Source organism: Labrus bergylta, chromosome 1 (genome assembly GCF_963930695.1).
Source record: "Labrus bergylta chromosome 1, fLabBer1.1, whole genome shotgun sequence".
Taxonomy (NCBI): Eukaryota; Metazoa; Chordata; class Actinopteri; order Labriformes; family Labridae; genus Labrus; species Labrus bergylta.
The window spans coordinates 29,593,177-29,608,944 of NC_089195.1; the positions used below are offsets into that span (position 1 = coordinate 29,593,177).

Genomic DNA, 15,768 nt, shown 5'->3' on the forward strand with positions numbered 1-15,768 from the left:
GACTGCTGTGAATGTCTGTTTTTATAGCCCATTATTAGGTCTGTGCTCTTACTCTGAAGTCCAATAAAAGACTTTCCCAAAAGGGACTCTGATTCTGAAAAAAAAGGTTCTGAAGCCGCTTGTTTCTCCTGAAGATGTGTTTCTTAACATATGAGTGCATGACTTCTTTCTTCAAGGTCATTTTCTGTGAAGTTTCTCTGAACTTTATCCAGGTGTGTCAAGTGTTTGTTAAGAATGTGTGGTTGGTAAACCTAAGCCTTAACACGGCACTGCATTCAGAGATGACATCATAAGGTTGTTTTTTAGATCGTTAAGCTGTTTTCGAGATTTATGAGAATACAAACATATTTTTTTAATTGCCTACATTTTTGCAAATTACCCTTGAAGCAAAAACTTAAAAATTGATTTTCCATCAACATTTTGAAAATGTTTTACTCTGTTACCTCTTATCTCCTTATCACATGGGTCTTAGTGGTTCCCAAAATGGGGGTCGGGCTCACCAGCCACCAAGAGGGGGGTCGCAAGATGTCTTCCAATTAAAATAAGTGTAAGTGTATATTTTGCACATGACATGAGACAAAGATGGTTGCTGCTCTTTACACATAAAGATGAACACATCTGTTTGTCTATTCATCAAGTTGTGTTTGTCCACTCAGTGCTAAAGTCTGTAGAGGAAATTACCACAACAGATTCTGCTCAGTCTTTCTCACTTACATGCACCAGCGCTGTCGCTCCAGAAGTGGACCTCAGCTCAGGGGTAGAGAACGAGCAGGGAGGTTCATGATTGGTTCATCAAGTTGGTACCTCGTGGCACACATTGGTCAAAGTTTTTACAGGCTTACAACTGCTAGAAATGATTAATTGTCTTCTTTCCTTTTTCATAACACAGGAATTATTCATTTCTGTCAGGACCTAAAGACAATTTCAATCAACTCATTAATTAAATCATTAATAAAGTATTTCTGATTCTGAACATCTTTAATAGAGTATCTGGAGATAGTATAATACTGTTTAAAAATGTCTAAAAGCTGAATATTCACTTTACCTAATAACACGTTTTAAAATGAATGCATCATCCACGATAATTGAATTACATAATTAAAAGTAACACATTTAAAAGGGCAGAAGCAGAACAGCGACGATCACGTGCTTTTACTCTGAAAGTCCAGCGCCGGAAGTGTCTCGAGCTGCCGGCTGGGGGGTGGGGGGTGTCATAAATGACTTGGTGTACCTTGGCAAAACTGCCTCAGTTCAGAGGTAGTGCTGATAAAGTTATCGGAGAAGCTCTGATGCTGTGATTTTTTTTTTGGTTTACCCGAGTTAAATACTTTTCACATATTTTACAGCTTTAGCAGCGACTCCGGAAGCGACAGCTGCTGTTTCTACACGACGCATTTTTTTTAAAAAGAGAGGAGCTTGAAATAATCTACACAGTCCACTGTCGAGTTGGCAAAGGTAATGCAACGTTAGCTATCGGCTGCTAGCTTCGGTGCACACAGACGTCCATTCATTTGACTTCTCTCGTCTGTGAGAGAGGAGACACAAACTAAAGTTATGATGCTGTGACTCTGTAATGTTACCACTGTGAGCTCTGGAGCACAGCTAACATCAACTAGCTGGAAGGAAAGATATCTGGGATAAGAGGTCCTTTTTTTTTCATGCAGGTTGGACGTGGCTGGTCGCTATGAAAGGTTTCTTTATTTTCTCTGCCAGGTTATAAAGGTGCACCTGGAAACCATTACATGTGAAGACAGCAGGGGGGGGGGGGGTGTTTAATTAAACTCTTCTCCACTGTAGATCAGCCTGTGTATGTTTTAGGCACAGTAACATATCTAATGTTAATGCACTGTTTTAGATAATGTCCCAGTGGTAAAAAGAAATGATGACTTAAAAGAGATGAGTTCAATATTACAGAAGTTAAAGAAAAGTTAAAAAGGTTACTAAATATTTAATATGGTTGGCTCAGAAATAAATCAAAGCATGATTTCATGATCAAAAAAGGTTCCAATTATGTATTTGTCATGGGGCTTAATTATTAACATACCAGTTTTTAAAGCTTCAAAGTCTTAGCAAGTGAATCTGTGATATATATGTTTATATATATATATGAGGTTGGCGCAGAAATGTCCTAAATGAAACACAAAGGGTTTATTTAAAATGAACAAACTGGCTTTTATGATAGAGCGAGATTCAGTCCATGGAAGTAACTGTGTTAAAAGTGAGAAACTCTTAAGAATATTAAATATAAAAATGTAGTGGATGAAAGAAAAGTTATTCTACAGGGAAGGGCCCTTTTATTCAGGATGGTTGTAGACAGTCAGGCTGATACATTTGCTTAGAACATGTTGCTGATTTATCATATTTGTGTATAAGTTAAATAGCTAATAAAAGACAGTTTGACTGTCCTGATGACAAACAAAGTTTGAAGTGTGGAGAGGCGGTCTAAACTGAAAGACTGAGGCACTCTGATGTCGTTTAAAAATCCTTTATTAAAGAGGGATGTCTGTTTAAGCATGTCAGTCCCCTCTCTCTCTCTCTCTCTCTCCGCTGTCCCATCTCTACATTAAAGGCATAAAAACCCCAAAAATAAATCTAAAAAAAAGTATATTTCTTTAGTCATCTGAGTTCCTTCTTTGTATGTTTGCAGATGTTCCAGATAAAGAGGATCTGCTGCATCGGAGCTGGGTATGTCGGAGGCCCAACGTGTAGTGTGATCGCCCATATGTGTCCAGAGATCACCGTGACCGTTGTGGATGTCAACGAGTCGCGCATCAAAGCCTGGAACTCCGACACCCTGCCCATATACGAGGTATGATCTCGATACACTTCTTCATCAAAGAAAACGTTTTCACTGATGTGTGTTTTCCATAACATTCTTATCAGAGGGTCAGAAAGGAGCGTTCCGGTTCATTAACGACCTTTTAATATCAGTTAATCAGTTAGATATCACGTATCTAGGCAACAGTTTCAGCCTTTGTTTCTCCTCCGTCATGGGCTGAATGAAACATAAATGAGTTCCAGGCTGCGCGGTGTCGCAACAGCCACCACAGGGTATTATGTCATCATGACTAGCGTGAATGACCAGTCATCGAGAACTCGTATTACATTTGTAACTGTTGGAGTTGTGTTTTGTTTTACGCAGTCACCGACACACCCTCACTGTCTCATTTTCCCCACTTCCTCTCGCTGCAGCCGGGACTGAAGGAGGTGGTTGAATCATGCCGAGGGAGGAATTTGTTTTTCTCCACAGACATAGACTCAGCCATCAGGGATGCAGACCTCGTCTTTATCTCTGTGAGTTCCCCCCCCACCACCACCACGTCCCCCCGATGCACAAACACACTGACACACAGTTTCTGCTGTTTGACCTGCTTAACAAAATACATCTGACATACATGACCGGTACATTAAAGCAATGCTATGGCTGTTATTCCTCCCCAGGTAAACACACCCACAAAGACCTACGGGATGGGGAAGGGTCGTGCAGCCGATCTTAAGTTCATTGAGGCGTGCGCTCGGCGGATCGTGGAGGTGTCTGACGGCTATAAGATCGTGACGGAGAAGAGCACAGTCCCCGTCCGGGCTGCAGAGAGTATCAGACGGATATTTGACGCCAACACTAAACCCAGCCTCAACCTACAGGTGTGTTTTTGGTCCATTGACAACCTCTGCTATTTATAAAAATCAACACATTGTGGCATTGTCTGCAGTTCCTTGAGTGTCCACTTGAGGCTGGCTACAGAAGTCCCACTAACACCCATGTTAAAATACCCGTTTTTACAGCAGAAATAAAAAATAATTACAACCTGGGTCTCTTCAGAAACTACTGGGTGACATTACTGAGCCTTGTTTTCTTTTTGTTTGTTTTTTTCCAGTATGAGAAACAAACTTTAATTTGTTGTTTCATGAGTTTAATCAATTGCACGACTGCTTCAGGTGCTCTCCAACCCGGAGTTCCTTGCAGAAGGAACAGCGGTGCGCGACCTGAAGGAGCCGGACCGCGTCCTGATCGGTGGAGACGAAACGGCGGAAGGTCAGAGGGCGATCAGGGCGCTGTGTGCCGTCTATGAGCACTGGGTCCCAAAAGCACGGATCATCACCACCAACACATGGTCCTCAGAGCTGTCCAAACTGGTGAGTGTGACGGCTGCAACAACTCTGTGTTCTAATATTTTTAGGTTTTCTGTTCATTTTAATGATTACCGCCCAAAATCTTCTTTTCTTTGCCTACAAAATACCTGACAAATTCAAACAATCATATATTCATTTAGCTTGTTTAATGCGATCAATAGTCCAGAAAACAGCTAGAGGGGTAAATGAACTTAAGACTCCTGCATCTGTTTTGTTATTGATTCACTTTAAAGTCCATTTAAAGAATATTAAAATCCATGGCTCACGCTGAAATGGTCATAATAGCTGTTGAATAAATTGCTTTTGACTCATGGATCACTCATAGTTTCCATAGTTTTCCTCTGCGTGTGTGTGTGTGTGTGTGTTATCTTATAATATAAACATGGTGTTTGCTTCTGTAGGCAGCCAATGCATTTCTGGCCCAGCGTATCAGCAGCATCAACAGCATCAGCGCTCTGTGCGAGGCCACCGGCGCCGACGTGGAGGAGGTCGCTAAGGCCATCGGTATGGACCAGAGAATAGGCAGCAAGTTTCTCAAGGCCAGCGTGGGTAAGAAACCATGATTGACATGAGCTTGTGTGTTGATTTTGATACAGTCACAGATTTAGTGCGGCCTTCTGTCCCTTTAATGTCCTTCTCCACTTGTCAGGTTTTGGTGGAAGCTGTTTCCAGAAGGACGTGCTGAACTTGGTGTACCTGTGTGAGGCCCTCAACCTGCCTGAGGTAGCCTCTTACTGGCAGCAGGTGAGAGACACACACACACACACACACACACACACACACACAGCGTGGATCTTTCTCTAAAAGTATTCGCTCACCGTGTTCACATTCCTCTCAACCTGTGTTTGTGATTCTGTCAGGTGATAGACATGAATGAGTACCAGCGGCGGCGGTTCGCCTGCAGGATTATCGACTGCCTCTTCAACACGGTCACTGGTAAAAAGATCGCTCTGCTGGGCTTCTCCTTCAAAAAAGACACGGGTGACACAAGGTGCGTCCCACTCCACGTCTTTCTCTTTCTACATCCACACCTTTTTGTAGACTTTCTTCTCCTCCCAGTATTTTCTTTTAGTGTTAATCAATAACCGGGTAATGTGTGTATGAACAACCCTTTATAGCTCCACACATATAAAACCACTGTGTCATTGTTGATCACACTTTCCTCCACATGAACACCTGCCAACCCGTCTCAGCTGAACTATGTGCGCCGATCAAAGTTGACTTTGAACTGTGTGTTTGTGTCGCAACTCCAGGGAGTCGTCCAGTATCTACATCTCCAAGTATCTGATGGATGAAGGCGCCAAGCTGTTTATCTACGACCCCAAAGTGCTTAAAGAACAAATCATTCACGACCTCTCCCAGCCCAACATCTCAGAGGACAACCCAGAAAGAGGTGTGTGTGTGTGTCAAATGCATTTTATTTTCAAGTGATTTACGGGGATTTAAGGCACATATTTGATTGTTTTTTCAGTACCATGCACAAAGAGATCAGTAAGTCGTTTTTAGGAAAGATGTCAAAGTGCTGACTTCTCTCGCTGCAAAAGTTCTGAATGTGTGCAGATTGTTTGAGCTCGCACAGATGGCGCAGCAGCTTTTGTTGTTACAGCTCGTTAACTGTTTTCTGGTATCTGAGAAAACAAACAAAAATAAAATAATAACCTTCAGGTGTATGACTAATGAACATAAATTGTGTGCAGCATTGGATTGAAGTTAGTCACATTAAACAATTAGTTTCTTTGGTTGTGATTAAGCTTCAACCTTTAGGGGGCTGAATCGTGACGCTAATACAAAATAAACTGCAGTTCCTCAAATGGCCACCAGGGCTGTCTCCAAAGGTGAGTCAGGTACTAAAATGCCTTAAAACACATTTACACGCTGGCCTCTAATTCTAAAGCTGGTTTCCCTTTTTAATAACAACTGTAAAATGTTTGAGCTTTCACAGAATGATCCAGTTTGAATTTGTTAGATTCGCATTAGATTAGTTATCAGTGATCACTGCGAGCCGTCGGCTACGCATCAAGTCGGCTACGCATCAAGTCGGCTACGCATCAAGTCGGCTACGCATCAAGTCGGCTACGCATCAAGTCAGCTACAACAAGTCACTGAACTTTAACTATTCAGTGACAAAGCCAACAGTTAACTTCTTTTATTTCATTTATATAGTCTGTAGTTTTTAGTCAATTGCGTCACATTTTGAGGGGAATGTCCAAAAAGCTGTTACCAATACAAACCCAGTAGCTCTCAGTATCCTAAATAAATTCTTACTTTTTTGTAAATGTCTCATCAGACACTCTGCTGAATGTTTGTTTCTAATGTTGTGGTGATCACTAGATGTGATGAGTCATTATGACTCTGTAATGACATTTGTCTTTTTTTTTTTTTTATAGTGTCTGAGCTGGTTACTGTGACCACTGACCCTTATGAGGCCTGCCAGGGAGCGCATGCTTTGGTCATCTGCACTGAGTGGGACATGTTTAAGGTCACAATTCTGCTTCTTTTTAAACTTTATTTCAGACATACTTTACATTTCTATATCTTAAGAAAGCACACTTAAAGTCATCCCACAACCCTTTAATCCACTACAGGAGCTGGACTATGAGAAGATTTACAAGAAGATGCTGAAGCCGGCCTTCCTATTCGATGGTCGCAGGGTGCTGGATCACCTCCACGCTGACCTGCAGAACATCGGCTTCCAGGTGAGCACAAAGCGAACACACCACACATATTCTACCCACTTTGTGTACATTCAAAATGACCATTGTGCATTTGGAAAACGCCATTTTGAGGAGGTCGTGTATCACATTGCTGCCTGCTCTCTCTCTCCGCAGATCGAGACCATCGGTAAGAAAGTGACGATAACAAGAATCCCCTACACTCCGGCTGGCGTTGGTCCTCGCAACGCTGTCATCGAACCTCCCCCCAAGAAAGCCAAAGTCTAAACATCTTCTTCTGTCCAACTCACATGACAAGCTACACATTCCTCTCCCCCACCTTTTTTTTTTTTTGGGTTTGTTTTTTATCGCTGGTGAACTATTTCATTCAGGCCTGACCGCTCTGCTGTTCGGTTCTCGCCTTATTGTGGAGACAGGTTGACCAGACGCTCGGGGGGGAGAGGACGATGTGAGCCGTCAGATCAAAATAAGCGTGAATGTGAATCTTTGAATGAACTTTTCAACAAATAGGAACAAATCATTTTATACATTTGATGTCTGTAGCATTTCAAGTGCAGGTTTACATAAACGCTGTGTTTTAGTCCATTATTAATGTGAGTCTACTCTCCATCAGTACGTCCTGTATAATCAAGTATTATTACTAAATTTTATACTATTTTTAAAATATTTTTATAAATCATATTACTGTATGTTAATCAGTATGTCATCTGTATTAATGGCCGTTTACTTAAAATGCCAATGCAATAAAAGATGTATTTTAATGTGTGCCTGTTTCTTATTCATCAAACCCAAAAGTGACAAATTAAACTGGCAGATTCATTCTTTTATGAAAAGATAGCGTGCTTATTTTTTGTCTTAAGGTCACATATTACACTCCTCAATAATTTTAAATAAGACTCAAGAGGTCCCCAAACCATGTGTGTGAAGTTTTTTGTTCTAAATCCACTCTGATCCTGTATTTGATCATGCCTATAAACCCCTCTATTTCAGCCCTGCTCAGAACAGGCTGTTTCTGTGTCTGTACCTTTAAATATGTAAATGAGCTGTTTTTGACCACGCCCCCTCTCTGGAAGGGCTTGGTTGTTTCGGGCTTTCTCGCTCCATATCCTGTTGTTTACAGTGAGAAGGCAGACTCAGAGGGCAGAACAAACACCTAGCTGTGGGAGTGCCACCCACCTGGGGGAGGGGTTACTGCCCTTTGTGATGTCATGAAGGGAAAATCTCCAAACGGACTGTTTGAGCACACATTTTCTGAAAAGTGGAGCAGGCAAAAGACGGAGAGGATGAACTTTTCTTATGATTGGGGGGCTTGTAGACAGGCTAGGGACACATTAGTGTTCTGTCAACATTGTAAAGTGTACTTTGTGAGATATGTGACCTTTAAGTTTGCAGAAGAAACAGACGTCTTTAAGTTTAAAATATATATTTTATTACATTGCGAAATGAACAGTTTGAGGCTAAACAGGCTTTTCATCAGTCACAGAGAGACAAAGTCCTTTTAAAGAAACAGAACCTCTTAAATTTCAGGAAATGGTTAAAGGCCAATGAAGATCAAACTGTACTTTCTCTCGTTATACAGATTCAAAAATGCTGTGACACCGTGTTTAAGATCTCTGACAACCATACATTTGAGTATCATTCATAATTTCACGTTTTTGTGGGGACAAGAATTCTCAGACCAAAAAAAAAACTTCTGCTTCATTAAATCGTCAGTCCTGCAGCAGCAGACATCAAAGAGCTCCCGCAGAGCTCGATGTCACAGGTCAGCGGCTCTTCACCTGAAGTCCGGGGCCCCTGACAGGAGGGAGTTCATGGCAAATTACAGCGGCGGTTAACCCTAAGTTGTATTTCCTTCTGTCAGGGTGTCACAAAGTGAGTGTGCTCCCAGGTGATCTTCATATCTGCAGGCTCTAAACTTCTGCTCGCCCTCTTTGATCTCCTCTCTCTTAAACTCGTCTCTCTGGGGCCGTCATGGTTGAACAGTGCAAACAATTGGTCCCTGTACTTCTCATGAGTCCTGTTTGTCACATGTGATAAATCTATTTCAAGTTAACAGTGATGCACTAATGTAGAGCTGAAGTTGTACATGTGTATGGTTATTGCTGGCAGCTAGATTAAAAGAAGAGAGCCTCTAGAAGCTGCTGTTTTGGTGCTTTTCATTCTGCTGTTGTTGCTTCTACTTTTCTCTTATTCAGTAGATTCTTCAGGAAGAACTCGCCTGTGAAGAAAGGAGGAGGGGCATGTTTAAAAAAATGTTATCCGACAAATGTGACTCCATTCAATCTGCAGAGTACCAGCTTTTGATAGCTCTCTGTCTCGGAATCAAAAGCATTTTTACTCGGCCTTGTCTCGGTCTCAGACTGGTCGGACTCCAGATTTTAAATCAAGACCGGTCACTGTGATAAGAAGGAAAACTCCTCTTTCTAAAAGAAGGAATCACTTGAATTCATTTGTAGTTTGATTTTTATCCCCCAGTTACGGCCACAACCTTCCCGGTGTTACGGTCTAAGTGAGTGGGACGCCCACTGGACACAAAATGATGATTTTTAATTTATATTTATGGTCTTGTCTCAGTCTCGTCCTGCCTTGGTCTTGGTCTCGACTGGGTCCTGATCCCTAAATGTCTTGAGCTTGCCTCGGCCTCTGAGCACTCTGGTCTCAGGTATGTCTTGGTCTCGATTAGTGTGGTCTTGACTACAACACGACTCAATGGTATGGATGATGATGATGGTTTTGTTTGATAATGACCATGATGATATTCAGGATGGTTTTTGATGAAGAACTCAGCTGTCGACGTTGTGCTCTGCCTCTGTGCACCGCCTGTCATTACCTGTGTGTCTGATCAGACTTAAAGATGTTTGTTTGAAGTCGTTTCCTCCTCTATAGATCCGTGCTCGTGTTGTACTTACTCTCTGATGTTGGTCGCTTTGGATAAAAGCGTCTGCTAAATGAATTCTATGAAATGACAGATTTTTTCGATACATTAGCAGATCAGCTGTGTGACCAGCGTCTCGATGGTCTGTTAAGAGCTGTTCATGTCAGTCGTTACTCTGATGAAGACCCACTGCAGGTCAAACTTAAGCTGCTTATATTGTTTACTGTTTCACATGGTCGCCATGTGCTCGAGAGGAGTACTGTGAGAAAACTAAAACCTTGATCTTTGCACAGGAATTTTAAATATTCACTCTTCCAAATTACAAAAATACCTTTTAAACAGAGAAATGACAACATGTGGTATCATATCTCCAGGAATCATTGGTATTTATTTTTGCTATGTTTATATGTGGCAGTGAAAAAACATGCAAATGGTATTTAAAATATTCACAACATAACGTCCTTGCAGAATCAATGTCACTGTTTCTATAAACGGAACAGTTTTCTTTTCTGCTGAAGAAAAAGTCTGTGAAGTGCGGTCTGTAGATAATCGGGGTATCTGGGACTTCTTCTCACAAGACGCTACTGCAGCTGAATTGTCGAATGTACAGTTTCAGCATGAACTCTATTTACTATATTGTGGTAGCAGGTGTGTCAGAAAGAAACCTAACCCCAAACTATCTGCATGTCTAAATACCATCAGAGGAAGTTGGGAAAAAAAGGTTTCTAATTTTTATGCACTGACCCTTTAACTCATTGTTTACTTTCTTGTCACATTGGAAGGACTTCTGCTTTACTATCTATGACATTCTGTTTAATAAAAACTTAGAATCACACTCTTAGACGTCAGATTTTCTCTGAAATGTCTGAAGATGTTCCAGGTATGTTGTTTTTTTTTTTATGTCTGATGAAGACTGACTTCAGAACCTGTTTACATACAAAGTGTTTCAGCTCGCTCACTTTGTGTTTAATGTCTTCCAACACCGCAGGAGGACACTTTATGTTTGGTTTTTGAAGATTAAAGCAGCTACTTAACAAGTGTTAATATTTGGTTAGAGTCATGTGTTTGTTCTTCTTCTCTCGTCATGTCGCTGCTCTTGTCCGTTTTGTTTTCAGTGTTTTGTAAGTCCATGTTGGCTGGGCACAGCTTTTGCCATGTGACACACAGAACTACAACTACTACAGCAATTAAACATTATAATCCTGTGTGTCAGTGGAACAAGTCCAACTGTAGTCAGTGACTCACCTGCTTTGTACGAGGATCTCACCAGTGGCCCGCTGGCTGTGTAAATGAAGCCCATTTCATTGCCAACTTTCTCCCAGTGTGCAAACCTCTCTGGAGTGACGTATTCCTCCACCTAAAACCATTACAGACATTGTTACATAGGGCTTTGATCATCCAAATAAACGTGTATCTTTCAAAGCTTTTGTGTTTGTTAAAGGGACGAAACACACCATGAAGTGTGGAGTACTGACCTTAAGGTGCCGTTTGGTGGGTTGCATGTACTGACCCAGAGTCAGACAGTCCACGCCTGCCTCTCTCAGCTCTGAAACATCATCACACAGAGTGAGCAGGACATTGACTGATTTGAGATCAGAAGGGTGTGACCGTGTGTGTGGCCGCATGTGTACATACCAGTCAATGTGTCGAGTATCTGCTGGTCGGTCTCCCCGAGTCCCAGCATGATAGACGTCTTGGTGAGCCCAGTGGGGTTGACTTTTTTAGCGTGCTTCAGGACGCTCAGAGACTGGTCAATGTTGGCTCGGGGGTCACGAACATGCCTGGAAACAGAGAGGGAAGATGATCAATAATCTAATCTATTCAGTGAATTAGGACAGTGCACATTAATCATTTCAGCACAACACATATATGTGAATAATGCCAGAATTAGCACAAAAGTTAATTTTAATCCGTAGTCCTAAAACAAAAAGACATAAAACTAATGTACACAACACCTCACAGGACAGACTACAGAACAGCACACAACATAACTCAGAGACAATTTAACAAACAAAATGGATCCAGACGACCATGAACAGATAATCCCTGTATATAAACTTTAAGGAGGGGAATGGCTCTCTTGTCCCCCCCTGCTGGTAAAAGTGTGTATTACTAAACTTCATTTAAATAAATAGTTAAATATTTATTATTGCAGCCAGCATGGCCTTTTATTTTACACAGGCCAGAAACGTTTCCAAAAAGGGAAAAGAAAGACTGAAAATGTATCATAAAAGTTGATAAAACCTAAAGTATGAGTGTTTGGAATTTGGACTGAAGATAGTAGACTTAAGAGGGCTGTAGTGGATTTGTGTTCCTAGAGGCTTAATACCAGATAACAGCACAGACTGAAACATGCTACAGTGCTCTGGTTTCATTCTGATCATTTTTCCTTTTGTCTTAATTGCAAAGAAATAAAAACATTTCGTTGCCCGATCCCTCTGCAAAAGATATTCTGTCATTTTCCTACTTTTTTTGTGCTGATTAGATTTCACTCAAATCAAACTGGAGAGCACGAGAACTTGGGGCTTTCGGACTATCTCCCAACAGAGACTAACTGCCTCTGACTTTAAGGATATGTCTTCTTCTCAAAAGTCTTTAATAACACTGAAAGAACAAATAAATCGGTGAAATACAAAGATCAGATTTGTAGTGTCAGTCAGCACCTTTGCAGCTCTCGCACCGTCTCCACATTGTGGGCGTAGACGTCTAACCCCGACAGGGCGATCTTCTCCACTGCAGACAGGTCGCCGCGGAAATCTGGGGTCAGACATTCAACCAATATCTGAGAGTTCCTTAAGGAGGAGGACGGAGGTGCTGATTAATTTATTGTTGCTGTGATGTTGACACACAAACACTGAATAAATCTAAAAAGGGATGGATGACGATACCTTTCCTTCAGATTGGAGACGGTCTTAGCAAAGTGCTCTGCTCCTCCGTCAGAAATATCTGCACAAAAAAGACAGACAGTGGATGAAGTGGACATGATTTAGAGGACATTTCAATATCCTGAAAAACATGCAGAGGAAAAATACAGATCGTCTGGTCAGCATTGTTTAGTGACTTCCAGAATGTCATCGCTAGCTTTGATGTGAAGTTCGACTTGAGCAGAGTTAGAAAAAGATGCACTGAACACATTACCATCTCTGTCCACCGAGGTGAGGACCACGTAGTCCAGCCCCCAGGCTGCGATGGCCTTGGCTGTGTTGTACGGCTCGTCTGGGTCCAGCGGTGGGGGGCGACGGGCTGTCTTCACGGAGCAGAACCTGCACCCTCGGGTACACGTGTCCCCCATGAGCTATGGAGACAGAGAGTGAGAGTAAAGCTCAGCTAAATGTACAACTGGATAACTGTATTCATACAGATGTGTGCAAACAGAGATCAGTGCACGTCCATCGTCTGCTGATTCAGCATAACTGATGCAGGATTCAGATAGACCGCAGAGTGTGCCGGGAGGAGACTCACCATGATGGTGGCGGTTGCTGTGGCGTACTCTCCTCCCCCCCAGCATTCTCCAATGTTAGGACACCTGGCCTCCTCACACACCTTATGAAGAGCACACACACACACACACACACACGTTCTTTAAAAACTAGAAGGAACAGACACAAAGCTAGCGGATTTAAAAGAGTCACTTGTCGTGTGTGCGACTCACCGTGTGCAGGTTGAGGTCTCTCAGTGTGTTCTTCAGCTTGTTGTAGTTTTTCCCGATGGGGATCTCCGTCTTCAGCCACGGAGGAAGACGCAGCCTGAACGACAGCAGAGCGCTTCAGTAAATGTTCAATTCAATTCAAAAAAACTTTATTTGTCCCCCGGGGGGCAATTCAAAGGCACACAGAGCAGTAAACGTGGATGTGCCTGCTCTCTTTACGGGGGATGCAACAAGATTTCACTGCTTTTTGGTACATGTGTTTCAAAATGATACAATCTTTATTATCTGAATAAACACTGTAGTATCAAAGCTTTAAAACAACTTCAGATCTTATATATATATTTTTAAACCATGTTTTCTTAAGATTTTCAGATTTTTTTATAGAGTATAAAGAAAAACAAACAAAACACAAAACATTGCTTACAATGCAGGACATTCTGCTACATTGCATCACTAGCAGAATATTTCTTAACACAAACATTTAAAGAGAGAATCAGTCACTGTCTGGGAACTCTGTCCAATCGGGCAAGATGATCCAAAAAAAGGCTGCCAGATTCTGAAAAAAATTGTTTGAGATTGACCATCATGCCATACTGGATTTTCTCCATGTGCAGCACTTCATCCATCATTTTTAATCAAAAGGCAGAGAGAGAGTTGTCTAAATTGCACAAATACCGACACGTTGCAGATGTATTTGTGTGCAGGAGTTTGCCAGCACTCCCTCTTACATCCACCTATACTCTAAGTGCATCAAAGTGTATGCAACAGAAGTGATTTGATGTACAAGTAGGGTGTCCTGCCGTTTTTTAAAAGCAGAATGTCACTTTAAAATGCTAAAGGATACACATTTGAAAAAACTTTAACCAAGATGATGGAAAAAAGAAGCAATGTCAGTCAGAGAGTTTCTCTGTAGCATGCAACCACTTAATCATTTCCCTCAGAGACAACACAAAGAGACATCCTGTTGATTCAGCTTAACACAGGCCTGTTGATAAGGTTCTGGTCAGATCTGGTCTTTGGACCTGCTTCTGATAACACTTTACACTTACACACAGTAGATAGCTTTGTTAAACGTGGAAAAGATTAAATTCCTCCCTTCCATCACTGATTTTATTTAAACTATTTCAGCAGTAATGTCCATGCTGTCTTTACCTCTCTCCCTTCTCTCTCTTCAGGTTGCCTTTATATTCGTCCCACTTGCTTTTCTCTGACAGATCCCCTGAAATAAAGTCTTGCAGGTCAGGCCCGTCGTCACTGAGGAGCTCCTTCTTCCTGTCAGCTCTGTCTGGGGAGGATTTGGCCACAGTGGACAGACTGCTGCTGTAAACCTGCAGAGGAGGGACTGATGGTTAGTTCAGGGACCCACAGCTTCACTGAGACTCTAACACAATCACAATCCGTCTTTTGAGAGTCTTTGTTGTGCCACACAAAACTCTTAAGTGTGAAGCCACCACAGCTGATACACAAAAACATCACGTTGAGTTACGTCACTGCAAGATTGCATCTCCAGGCCTGAGACTAAGGCTAACCACCGACGGTGACAGATTACTTCATAACGTCAGTGTTTGTAAGGTGTAAGATGTTTCTGTTCTTTTATTTACTCACATGTGGGATGCCTCTGGTACTCAGCCACAGATGGTTTGTGGAGAAACGACCGGCGACACAGCAACTTTGTTTGAGCAACGCCATGACTTTAGCGAGCAGGGCGACTGTCATTGGCAACAAACATCGACGTGCGGCTGCTTTGGTCTGGTGTTGCATTCGCGTGATGTCGGCGGAGTGGGATTTTCCAGTGATGCGACGTTCACGGATCATCCCGGCACTAGTTTAATATGGATAAATATATATATTTGATTTCTTCAGTATTAAGAGTTTTTTTTTTTTTAATTCAACCTGTATTTAACAAGGTAAGCCCCTGCGAGTCCGAACCCCGACCCACCCGAGACAAAATAATTAAAAGTTCAAGGGGGGAAGGTAAAAATGTAAAACAAAAACCTAAAAACGGGGGCTCTAATGAGAAAACTATTTTTTAACAAGTCAGATATTATTAAAAACTCCTTTGAATATCTTAAATAAATCAAATATACTAAATACTAAACCCAAAATATACTAAATACTAAACAGGCCAATATGTCCACAAGTGGAAGTGTAAATACCTTGTATTATTCTATTATTGTATTTTTTCTCTCCCTTTATTTAACTGATGTAAATATGTTTGATTTTTAACTTCTTGTTATTTTTAATAATTATATTCCTGCTTCCTGTTTTCTTGAGCTGTTGTAACGCAAACATTTCCCTCATGGAGGATCAATAAAGTTTATCTTTATCTTTATGTAATATACACAAATGTTTATAAACAATACAGTTAAAAAAGGAGGTTTATCTGTCCTTATCTTTTTGTGTGTCAAATTTCCAATGTGACTCTGGGCTTTTGTTGTTCT

At 41.6% G+C, this 15,768-nt stretch overlaps 2 protein-coding genes across 2 annotated transcripts; one reads left to right on the forward strand and one right to left on the reverse strand.

Annotated features, from left to right (window-relative positions):
• The first annotated feature begins 1,226 nt into the window (after positions 1–1,226).
• On the forward strand, positions 1,227–7,568 carry ugdh (UDP-glucose 6-dehydrogenase). Its single transcript, XM_020641853.3, has 12 exons — positions 1,227–1,455; positions 2,648–2,809; positions 3,193–3,294; positions 3,442–3,642; positions 3,937–4,134; positions 4,533–4,680; positions 4,781–4,875; positions 4,992–5,122; positions 5,385–5,524; positions 6,519–6,610; positions 6,717–6,827; positions 6,960–7,568. The coding sequence occupies exons 2-12, from the start codon at positions 2,648–2,650 to the stop codon at positions 7,068–7,070; spliced, it is 1,491 nt and encodes a 496-aa protein (XP_020497509.1). The 5' UTR covers positions 1,227–1,455; the 3' UTR covers positions 7,071–7,568.
• A 641-nt stretch (positions 7,569–8,209) lies between these two features.
• On the reverse strand, positions 8,210–15,157 carry lias (lipoic acid synthetase). Its single transcript, XM_020625793.3, has 11 exons — positions 14,933–15,157; positions 14,480–14,655; positions 13,331–13,424; positions 13,141–13,221; positions 12,817–12,973; positions 12,567–12,624; positions 12,342–12,470; positions 11,314–11,459; positions 11,154–11,224; positions 10,924–11,035; positions 8,210–9,021 (listed from the first exon to the last, which is right to left on the reverse strand). Exons 1-11 carry the CDS (start codon positions 15,140–15,142, stop codon positions 8,960–8,962), a joined length of 1,296 nt encoding a protein of 431 aa, XP_020481449.3. The 5' UTR covers positions 15,143–15,157; the 3' UTR covers positions 8,210–8,959.
• Between the last annotated feature and the right edge of the window lie 611 nt (positions 15,158–15,768).